Raw genomic sequence first — 12,147 nt, forward strand, 5'->3', positions numbered from 1 at the left:
ATGATGAGTAAAAGTGGCTTGATGCCATTTCGGCCAATCACCGCGAAACCAATGCAAGTCATAACTGGAATTATTGGCAACCCATGCTGATCACTATGTGCCGGATACTCAACTGGGATCACCGTCAAAAGACCTCTGAAAAGTTGTGCCCTCCGCCGATACGAAGTAGCTCGAGCTACAACGTCAAAATCAGGCCAACTGTACCCTGAAAGCCCCTCCACGAGAGATTATACGGTACGTGTCGTTGCACCGCTCAATTCATGCAAACCTTCTGTGATATCCACGGCTTCCAACATGGTGGATCCATCTAGTTTCGAGCTTGACCAGCTTGACCCACCGGGTATAATAAACTCTGCGCAGAAAGCTAGGTGAGAACGAACGAGTCGAAAAGAATGGCGTTGTGCGTGAGGGCACTCCGAGGCAGCGCTGCAGCGCATCTGACTTGGAGGCATATTCTCATTTTAAATTATCCGGCGACGCGGCCTTGCTTAAAGAAGTTGGGTTTTGTGCCGCACCGCACGTGGCATATTGCTAGAGGGCTCGGCTTCTTGAAGCCTCGACGCTTCGGGTTTGGCAAGTCACTTATCAAGCGGATCAACTACGTCTATAGTGATACCCCGAAGTCTGGTGCTTGCCACGGTCTCTCTCCGCGGGATCATTGAACTTCGATTCAATGCATCAAAAGACAGGAAACACGCCCGTTGACAATGGCAAGAACAAGGTTTACTACCGGGCCAGCCCCTGAAGGCATTGAGGGGCTGCACCACTTATTTTCATCTCGGCGACATATTTAAGCGAGAGGTATTGGTCCACTTATTTTCATGAGAGAAATATACCTGTTCGTCTAATCGTTACTCCTTCCGCATCCCAGTTCAATTGGCGCGATATGGACGGCTCTCCACCACTCATAGCGGCCGACTAGAGGGGACTTGGTATAGCGCCCGGTGGAACCCTTGCCAAAGACGCCGCTAGTCTCCTGTTCCTGCATTTAGATCCCTGCGAAGGTCTCTTTTTGTTTCCGGCTCAGGAGAGACCTGCATGGAACCGTTTCTCGAGAAGCCGTTGAATCACTGGCTCAAGGTGCTCGTTCACGGGAAGCGTACAGGACGTAGTGTCTAAGACCATCCAAGTAATTGTTGAATCGACTGTTATGTACGAGGTATTGAGTGTTGAGGGCAATGCTGTGGAATTCCAAGCCCCAGAGATGATTTGCCAGGTCCCAGTTCCAAGGTACAAGGGTCCTGAAGCCTCCACCATCCCTTCATTCATTTCCGGCCAAATGACTTCTCATTCGTCCATTCCCTGATCCCAGGCGCTCCCCCGAGATACAAGGGCGTTGTAGCTCTGGACTACAGAGCGTTCTTCCGTCTCGTTGGCGTCTTCTCACCTTCCTTTCTCCCTTCCTTATCCCATTCTTCCACCGCATCACCTCAACTTGCGGGCGCCCTCGACAAACGGTCAACAGACCAACTTGCCTGCCAGCAGGCGCGCCATTCTTTAATTATCCAACTTGGAGTCACTCTTTTGTCCGCAAGCCCAGTCACCCGTCATTCGTTTTCACCTTCTTGCTTGAGGTGTAATTTTCGACTAGAAGGGATTCCCATTTCAGCATACAACTACCGCCTCCACAACCCAGACATCATTGTTCTTTGCCGCAGACACGAACCGCTCACGAACAGTCTGCTAATTGAGATGATTGGACCACCCGGCCCCATCTAACAACAAAAAAAAGAATACATCAACTTTCCCGCCAGTTATAATCAGCTTTGTACATACATTGATAACCTTGGCGGGTAATCATACATAAGAGGAGCGAAGAGAGACATTGCGGCAATGGAGGAAACTCATATTCACAGTCGCCATGCCCACCGCCGTCTTCATGGCAAACGAACATTGAAGGTGGACACCGAAGGGCATCTTCGGTTGGCACGGCGAGACAACGAAATGGCTATCAGCCCGGCTCTGGACTCCCGAACTCCGACTCGCCTGGAGGCCCGGTTAGATTGTTCCGGTGCTGATAGTGATTTGGATCAATGCAAAAAACCAATGGGCTCAAGCTCTTTGACGATTGTCATCACACTCGGTGTCCTGTAAGAAACACTCGGATCTCCCCCCACCCCCTTCGGGTTGAACTGACAGTCGGCGTAGTATCCCCCTCGTGGTTGCATTTTTTGTTCTGATCTATTTGCATCGCCGGACAACTAAGAGGCATAAGTTGGAGGATGAGGCCGAGAAGTACAAGTCCTTGGATTTTGGACTTGAAGAACATAAGACGAAGGGTGGCAAGCGAAAGAGTGGATTGAAGGAGACCAAGCTTGGCCACAAGGGACAACTATCGATGGACGACATGAACCTGTCGAGTCCGTACCTGCTGCCTCCAGGACTTCAAACGTCGCGGGAATCGCTACACTCTCTGGCACGAACGCTGCACCAGAACGAGGACCCCTACCGCCATGTCAAGTACGCCGATAGCGAAGTGGGATCCCTCCGATCCTTCAACAAGGGAGTTGACGGCTCATCCGTGTACACGGGTAAGACCTACACGGGAAGCGACCGCGACTCGTCCCATTCCCGATCGATCCCGCCTCCCCGACAGGGCTCTCTGCCGTCCACCCGCCAAAACTCTCTTCCGTCCTCGCCTCTTGCCTCAGTTCCTCCCGCGGCTCTCCATGCTGAGAAGCCAGATGCTATCCATCCCCTGGCATCGTCAACAAACAACGAAGTCCAGTTCCACGAGGGCAACGCCATTACGCCTCAGGTTGCTAGGGTGTCATACACGGACGAACCCTTGGAAATGCCTGCGATGCCCCAGGAACCAGCACCAGTAGCCCAAAAGGTGGGACCCAGAGGTCTGCCCAACCACCCCCGACCAGCTGCGAATGAGCCCACAATGGCACGCGATAGAGACTCTTCGGTCCTCCCGTCAGTTGCACCACAAGGTCTCGGCATCTCGGACAATCCTCAAGCACCACCCACCGAGGCATTGCCCGCTAACCCCAAACCTGCCGGACCAAATGCGTCACGTGTGGTTTCTGACGCCCCTTCGGAATATGAGGACTACGCAAAACACTTTCAGGCCGAGGCCGATGACCACGAGCCCCGTGGCCGCCAGATGGACAGACAGGCAGGCGACATGGGGCCTCAAGCGGCTGGACTAGGAGTACCGCAGCAAAACAATAAGCGGCTCTCGGTGGGTTTCCGACCTCTGCCCCCTGACGAGTACCTCGAGTCGGAGGATCCCGAATTCCGTGCCAACAGGATTCGATCTTTCTACAAGGAGTACTTTGATGGTGGCGATGAGCCACGACCGCCCATGCCCCAACCTCAGAACGCCCAGTACTATGAGGACTACGATGCTGGCTACCTGGGAGACGCGACCTTCTTCGACCCAGACTCTAATGCCTTCGTCATGCCGTATGCTGAGCCCGTCACCCGCCGTGCTATGACTCCGCCGCCCAAGAGCAGACGACCCATGCCACCACGACCGAGAGGACCTGGAGGACCTGGAGGACCTGGTGGACCTGGTGGACAAGGCGGGCCTCGTGGACCCCATGGCTCATTCGGCCCAGGTGCACCTGGAGGCCAATATGGCCGACCGCGCGCCGGTTCCGCCATGTCAGCCGGTCGGTTCGGCCCCATGAGCCCTCGTCCGAACTCTTCTGCTTCCGCACGCATGGGCGCGCCCGGAAAACCACGCAAGCCTATGCCCCCACCCGCCCCCTTGAGCACTCTGCCTACACCCTCCAAGCTCCGCGATGATTCGTTCGCCCTGTTGGGAGCTGTTGAGTTCGCACCTCCTCCTACCTTCAAAGACCACGCAGCAGGCCGCTCTCAGAGCCCCGTCGGCGAGCGTCGTCCCTACGCCATGAATGTCCCCGCGGCCTCGCCCCTGGTGAGCGCCTTTGAGGAGATTGCCACACTACCTAGCCCGTAAGTCCTTGCCCTGATCAAACGGTGTAAATCACCATATCTAACATAAGAAAATAGCCATTTGTTGCGCAAATCTGCCACCTTCACAGGCCTCGACTTTGCTCCTCCACGTCGGTTCAAGGACCCCGACTCCATGAGCGACGCAGGCAGTATTCGCAGCATGGGAAGCGGCATCTCGTCCCGCAACCTTGGCGCCATCCGCAACGGTGCCGGCCGCGTCAGCCGTCTCCCTGGCGACGAGGTCTTCACCAGCGCTCAGGAAGTCGACGTCCTGAAGCCGCAGTGGGGCATGCGTGCTTAAGAGATGGAGCCTTTCCTGGCTGTATTCCACTGTAATGTTTTTATATTCTTTCTCTCTTAAAGGTCTGGGAGGAGTCAACCTGGATCACGAACGGCGAAAGCAATTTTTTGCATGGCGGGCATTTATACACATATAGAGCGGACCTGGTGCAATCTACCTTCACCATCTTGACAGATGTTCAAAGGTAGTTGCATGTCACATTAGCGAAGCGCGCGGTTCAAGTTTGAAAAATCCGACGTCTATTCTAGCAATAACATAATTCACCCAATTCGGAATTACTCTTGAGTCGTACGTACATCATGTTCGTTGCGTAGCAACCCCTTGCTATCCCTTTCCAACGGTCTCCTTGTAAAGGCTGAGAACTATATCAAGTGGTACTACTGTTGGGGGAGCTGGGAAACCCCTTGAAAGAACACGTTTATGGAGCATCACAAGTGGCATTCGTAATTTGTTCCAAAAATCTAAGGTTCTGAAGTTCCGACCCCATCGGAACCGGTGAATGATTTCACGATAGGGTTGATCCTAGACAGACGACAATTCATGCCCCGACTCGTGAATCGAGTACAAAATCGCCATCGTCGAGATGATTCGCTGGCTCGGTGGCAACGAGCTGGGGAAATTTCACAGGGAATAACCTAGACGCGAAGATGTAGAAACATGGCGTGGAAAATATGAGTTGCGACTATAGATGCGAAGGACGGTTTGCAGGAGTTACATGCGCGACTAGTCTATCAAATCTGGCTATGACTGGTAGCAGGATTAGTCCCAGTTTGTGCTGTTTATTTGGCAATCCCGACTGGCTCTTGTCAACCGAATCCATCTTCGCAACCGACCGTAGCGGCGATCTACGGAGCATCTACAAAGACGGCAGCCAGCCAAATAATCTCGTCAGTATTATATTCGGTATTGCGCCGTCGAAGAACGCGGCCCAGTTGCGTAGCTTTGCCAGGCTCGTTCTCCAGGTTCGAGTCGCTGCTGATGTACGTACGAGAGATGATGTGTCATTGGGATTTGGTAATTGAACTTCCGGAGGATGACGAATATTGGGGACCGACGCAAACAGATTGTCATGTTTGGGGTATATGTCTTGTTGATTAATGTCCAAGATTTTGATTCGTTTTCGATCAAAGAAGTGGACAATTCTGCTTGCTCGTTTCTATGGTCGAGACCACACGGTGGAAACCAAAAACCAAGGTTTCAGGTCTTAATTGACCGGTATTATGGGTTCGGAATGCAACCTCAGAAACGTCATTCTGCCAATATGGCTTATAGCGGTTGAATGAGACTGAGAAATATTCACTTGGAGGAGTGGATGGAAGAAGCGCTTGGCAGGCATCACGACGGAAGCGCTGTGTACGATAGCTCACCTCCAGCATTTCGGTCTCAGATGCGAGATGTGTCGTGTCAAGTAGGAACGCTCGTCACACGCCTTCCAAAGCCTCATGCCCGCCACCCCAAGGCTGTGCTCCGTTGACTAATAAAGAAGAAGCGCCTGTGAGCCCGTCGACATGATAGTATCACACTATGGGCGACCCGCAGAGGCGCTGAGTGTTCCAAAATAGCCTGACAGGTGGTTCGCTCAGATTTAAGTGATCACTTAAGGCCATCGCCCCAAAGTAGGTGCATCCCACGTTGCTTTGCGTGCGTCTTGACGTCTAGTTGTTCGTGCAGGCTGGCTGGCTTGCTTACTTACTTATTTACTACGCACAAAACCATTCGCATTCATTCCACCCGAGCTCGCAGACGGTGGTGACCAAGAAGCAGACAGTGGCAGGCAAGGGATTCGCAATGTTCGGCATTCAGCCAGAGACTTCGCTACAGATCCCATGTTTCTCGATGTGCGGGGAAAGCATCGAGGGCCTCATCGAGGCCCGGGATTTCTCAATTACATGAGATGCATGTATCCAGTAGGGGATGCAAGAAAACTGCGACACGCCTGCTACAAGCCTGGCAAGTCCAGCAAGTGGCGCAAACTGATGATTATGTGGGCACTTCCCACTTGAAATCACCTTGATGATCTCAGATCTACCAGAGGTGCAAGCAACTGGTCCCAAAGCATGCAAGCCACCCGGGTTTTATACCTGCCGTGTATCCGCACGACTTGCTATTGTGCTTCTTGGTCAGAAGTAAGTCGTAGAGTTATCTGTTCGAGATTTGGGGTCTGCCTCTGGGATTATCTTGCTGCAAGACATCTCGAGTCGAGCCTGGCCGCCCGCTTGCTGTTGCAACACTACCGAATGCGAACCAATTCTCGTCTTACGTACCGTTTCACTCAGGCTGCCCATCTTTATGACTTTCTTTGACTGATATAACGAACGAGCATTGATGAATCGTATCTAGTCGTCGTTGCTGTTGCTTCGAGCCATCGACAATAATTTCTGATAGTCCCAACTCCGGACCATCTTCACGAGCCACGATACTTTAGTTTACCTTGATACTTCATCCCCAACCACGAGGCCGCCGCAATCTTCCGAGAAAAGACTCTGGGTTAAGTTCAACTTTCCCCATTCTTGCCAGGACACTAGAAGACCAGACGAACGCCGTACAGGCCCCCGTACCTGACCCGGAAGCGCTGCGGCACCACATCCAGTACGCTCTGACCGATCCGGACTTCCAGAATCCCACGGACCGAACGACAGCATACTTTGGCATCAGGCGACGGAGGTTAGAGGGCGTCTCGGTCATCAGCCAAGCAAGTAAAGGCGAACCACACCGTTTAATCAATTTCGGACGGTCGAACCCCTTCCAAATTCCAATTCGGCATCGAGGGTTTTCGCTCAGGATTTCGACCCTGGGTTGGTCGCAATCACGTTTGCTCGCATACCAAATTCCTTGAAGGCGGCGGCGCTCCACAGAGGAGTTGGAACGGACTGCAACTTGGCACCGCAACGGATACCAGCGCTGCTCATCACTCCCCTTCGCAGCATAGACTAAGCTGCAACTGCGCGAGTAGCAGGCATTACACGGCCTTCAGTTCCCGCCGCAAACGATCGCAATTGCCATTGCAATTTATTCACTGGTGGTCTGGTCGTTTCTCAACCCCGACGTGCACAATAAGCCTTCCTGCTTTTTATTACGAACACTTATCCCTCTTGGGTTGGTGGTGCCGCCCTCCAGATTTGATTTCCCCATTGAACCTTCAAAGCTTGAGCATACGTCGCAACAAGTCGCAGCAAGCTTTGCTCTGTAAAGCCTAGGTTTCCCAGCCAGCGAACGAGAGAGATTTGACACCTGAAGGACAACATCGGGCACCCCGGGCCATTCGGTCATCTTCTCCACACGATCTGTTCAATTAATCAGCGCCATCCATCCATCCATCCGTCGCTCGTATCGTTGCATCGTTTGCCATCTACCATCCCAAATTATTTGCGGTTGGCCCGTTGCACCCAGTTGGTGCAACCGACTATCAGTTTGTACCTTATTCTTTGTCCAAGGGAGGACTAATTGAAGGCGCCTTGTTGAGACGTGTTTGAGCCCGGTCCTCTTTTCGACTCCTGGATCAGCGCCCAGCTCGTGTCATCCTGTCCAGTCGTTTTTGGTGCGCTCGTGGCAGCTGAGAGACACGACCAGGGGACAAGAGAGATCCCGACTCAGCCACCCTCGACGCAGGGCTATCTGATTCGCTCAGCTGCCCGCTTCGTCTGAGCGCCAGCTCTGCCAGTGAGCAACTCCAGGAATCCCTCTTTTTAATACCTCCTGCCTCCTGGTCGCGCCTCGCACGCAAAATATTCGAAACATCTCGTCAATCGTTCTTGACCTGAGCAACCTTCCTGTCCAGTCTTTTTTGGCTGTGAGCGAGCCAAATCGGCCGCCAAGTACCCCGAAGGTTAGTTTTGTTCGGTTCAACGTGTGTTTCCCGTCGCGATTGTGTCCGGCTCTGATGCGATGGGCCCCAATGATGCGACAGTCAATTCTGCGCTGGGCCAGCATCCGATGGCTGCAATGGCCGCGCTGACTGATGCCCATTCACATATTCATCGCGGCCTGCGTTGTTCATGCTCTTGCCGTGGTTGTCTGTCTGCATGGCCCATTTGGTGACTGCTCGAGTCTTCCTGCATTCAATCAATCCGTCAATTCAACTCATCCCAATGTCTACCACAGCGTGACTTGGCATCATCGTTCAATTTCGTGCTAACATGGCTCCTTCATTTAGGCCATTCTTGCAGTTGAACGTTGCGAGGCAGTTCAACATGTCTTCCTCTAACTCTACAAGTACGGATACTGCTGTGACGGACACGACGGCAACGTCGAGTCCGTTTGAAACTCCAACGACTACTTCTCTCACTTCCCCTACTGACGAAGCCTCGACTACAGCTCCGGACGCCACGTCCACCCCTGGGACGCCCACTCCCACATCTACGACAACCCCAACGACACCAACAACTGCTCCTACTACCACAGTACAGACGCCAACCAGCACCACCACCACACCAACACCTACTCCGACTACCGAGACTACCGAGACTACCGAGACTACCGAGACTACCCCGACTACTCAGACCACCCCTACTACAACAGCAGTGCCAACAACAACCCGGACCCCCACCACCCCGAACACCCCGACCACCCCAACCACATCCACGACAAGGCCCCCGTTTACTCCCAGTTCCACAATCACGACAACCTTTATCTCGACCAACAATGGTGGCAGCACTGTCATGGTTACGGTCACTTCGACGCAAGTCGCCAGCGAAGAAACAGGGACAACGAGCACCGGGGAGGGATCTTCATCCACTGCCTCCGGAGGCAACATCATCACAACTGGAGAGTCGTCGTCAAGCGGGCTGAACCAGCAAGGCAAGATTGCTGTTGCCGTTGTCGTTCCCATCGCTGCGGTGGCACTGCTGGTCGTTGCCGGTATCTTCTTCTGGCGCAAGCGGAAGCAACGCAAGGATGCTGAGGAAGAGAGGAGAAAGGAGGTTGAGGACTACATCTACAACCCGAACGCCGATCCCACTCTGCCGGACGTCGGATCTGCTGGCGCTGGCGGCAGTTACGAGATGAAAGAGGACGGATCTTCAGGGTATCGTGGCTGGGGCTCAACCACTTTGGCGGGCTCTACAGGGCGCAAGGCCTCCACCACCATGTCTGGTGGGGCAGCAGGTGCGGCTTATTCAGATGCGAATTCGCACACTCGCGCTGTATCTGACACAAGATCAGGAGATGCATTAATGACCGACGAGTCCCATACTCCTGAAGGCGAAATTCTAGGTGTTATGGGCCCAGCTGCCTCCGACAACCGAGACCGCGGAAATGTGCACCGCGGGCCATCGAATGCTTCTTCGTCTTACAGCGGCCCTGCCCGTTCCGACGGTTCGGGGGGAGATATTGGGGTTGCGTATGGTGGCACGACCGGCTACTACGATCAATACGGCAATAGCAACCCCTATAACGAGGGCAACGGCCAGCAGCGTGCAGGCGAGCTCGGCGGACAACCCGTTATCCGTGACAATCCGGCAAGGCGTAACACGCGCATAGAGAACCCGTCGCATTACCCTCAGCAAAGCGCTGGCATCTCTCAGAACTTTTAGCCGAGCTGCATATTTGAAATCGGCCGAGTACAGCGCTCCAGCCGCGTGGTAACGATTTGACGATTTGACCCGTCTTTGCGTCTGTCTGTTTTTCTCAATATTCGTCAAAGGATACCCAAGTTACTGGCACTTTTGCCGCCAACATCAGCAAATACCACCATGTCTCCGGTGCTGACATGGTCTACGCATCAACATCTTGGTTTTTACGCATAATACAAATTCACATATTTTTTGTCAATCTTCAACCCCAACTGGTATCCATTTCTGGCGACTGCTCTCCAAACCGCAGAGTGAAAGGGTGACCGCAAGGACAACCATTACCCAGCTTGAATGGAATTCTATACATATGGGCAATACTTTTCTTACACTTTTTCTTATTCGGCGCATCACAAGGCTACATACACATATGAGCAACACATATTCCCTATGTTCATAACTTGAAATACGGCTACGACCAAAACGAAGCGAAGCAACGTATATTTCGAACGGGTGTACCCGCATCTTGAAAAGCTGTAAAGACGGTCACCGGTTAGGAAGGTATAGGATGTTGGAGTTGAGCAGCGGGAGGTGGCACAGCTAGCACCGTGGTATATCAAAATGACACCCGATATGTCAACTTCCAGGGGCCAACCCGAGAATTGAAGGCTTTGACGGGAGCCAAGAGGTTTTCAGGATCTTTCGTGGTCAGATTCAAATGTAGACTGACGGTGTTTGCCGAGACTGGGCCAACAAGCTCGGTCAGCTCTCAATGGGATGAGATGGCGGTGGGCTGCAGTGGTACGGGGCAATAGTGATGATTACCTGGGACGTATTTCACACGTCTCACAATCTATTCAGTAATATGCTCTCCCTATCCCGATTTGGATGTCTGTGTTTGCGGTGGGCGTGCGAGGGATTAGTTATGTGCAGACATTCTGTTTGATTGTGACGTGATGTGCAACCCGAGATGGCGGTATAGCTCGCATGCTTAATATTGTTGAAGTGATCAACATGCCGTGCCTTGAATCAATATATCAATTTGATAACTGGCAGCCTAGCTCAGTCGTATGTTGGTCTTCCTCCCATGTGGTAGGATGTTCATGGCCCTCCAAATTCGGGGGCAGACAGTCCAACACCAGTGTATGACAAGATTCAGCCAGAATGCCGAGGTTTTCATGCCGCATTATTACTCTGTTGTTGAACGTCTACTTGCCCGCATGGTATGGGCAGTTCCCGTCGAGTCTATGCGAGCAGTGCAATACTCACTTCCTTCCACGTTTCCACGTTTCCTTCTTATGAGGGTGCCTTGATCTGACGGTTTACAGCCCTAGCCAACGTATGCGCGCGTGATGTGTGCTGTTTTGTGGAAGTTTCGATATATGTTTTCTCGCCAGGCTTCACCGGACGTCGTTAGACGACATATTTTCCCTGGTTGGAGTTGTTCCATTTGACTCAAATGGACAGGACTTGTTTGCATTTTTGTGTCCAGTCAAAAATATCGCCGCCTTCGATTTGGTTCTGGGAGGAGGCAAATGGATTATGGCAACCTTCTTCTACAAACCTTTTTGCCTGGGTTTCTGGTGGAGGACCCTATTCTAAGACAGGCACCATCATGCAGGGAATCGGCTTCATATCGTCACTGTGTTTGAAGGAGTTGTGTCGGACTATGGCAGCGAGATGAGACTGGGATTTCACAACAAGGGGAGCAAGAGGAAGGCATCTGAGTTGTTCTTACACTGGTTGATGATATTCGCAATGGACTAGGAGATGGGATGGATAATCAAATGGGCGGATCCAGGCCTGTTAGTTTCAAGTACAGGCTTCTTCTGTCTGACAACCAAGAAACTATTTGCACCTGTGAATCTAAGTAAACGAATGATGAAGTGGACGAGACGACCATGTCTGTGAAGTCGAGTAAACGAACCGAGTAGATGAGCCAAGTAAACATCAAGTCCCGAGTAAAAAGTCTACAAGGTCGAGTGAACAAACCAAACAAACTCTTATACTTATGAAGTCGAGTAAACAGTTACACCCTATGAATGACACATACCGTTACGCCAGCCAACCCAAGCTGATAGTTATACTTGCAAGGTCAAGTAAACACCTACAAAGATGAAAAGGAGTGAATGTTACTTTGACTACGACTCATGTATGCGCGCTATCCATTTTGTTCTGTCCTCTCGCACGCAGCAAAGTGAAGAAGTACATACAAGGGGTTCTGGGCAGTGTGCCAAAGCAAATCTCATAGCAATAGCTTTTTCAGGCTTACCAGGCTGGACTATGCACACCATTTACACGGCATATACTTGGAGCAACAGATCTAATGAACCTGAACGGCTGCCGCACACACACAGCCGACATCTTGTCACCATGCTCGAAGAGACAGGCGCCCCCGCCCAGCTTATC

At 52.3% G+C, this 12,147-nt stretch overlaps 2 protein-coding genes across 2 annotated transcripts; both read left to right on the forward strand.

Annotated features, from left to right (window-relative positions):
• Positions 1–1,944: 1,944 nt before the first annotated feature.
• Positions 1,945–4,231, forward strand: BCR38DRAFT_409771 (uncharacterized protein; the record flags this gene model as incomplete). The annotated part of the gene is made up of 3 exons (XM_040858400.1): positions 1,945–2,090; positions 2,149–3,930; positions 3,988–4,231. 3 exons carry the CDS (start codon positions 1,945–1,947, stop codon positions 4,229–4,231), a joined length of 2,172 nt encoding a protein of 723 aa, XP_040715817.1.
• Positions 4,232–8,421: 4,190 nt separating this feature from the next.
• BCR38DRAFT_343627 (uncharacterized protein) lies at positions 8,422–9,762 on the forward strand (the record flags this gene model as incomplete). Its single annotated transcript, XM_040856049.1, has 1 exon — positions 8,422–9,762. The coding sequence occupies one exon, from the start codon at positions 8,422–8,424 to the stop codon at positions 9,760–9,762; it is 1,341 nt and encodes a 446-aa protein (XP_040715818.1).
• Positions 9,763–12,147: the final 2,385 nt, after the last annotated feature.

The sequence above is a fragment of the Pseudomassariella vexata genome, assembly GCF_002105095.1.
Source record: "Pseudomassariella vexata strain CBS 129021 chromosome Unknown BCR38scaffold_7, whole genome shotgun sequence".
Taxonomy (NCBI): Eukaryota; Fungi; Ascomycota; class Sordariomycetes; order Amphisphaeriales; family Pseudomassariaceae; genus Pseudomassariella; species Pseudomassariella vexata.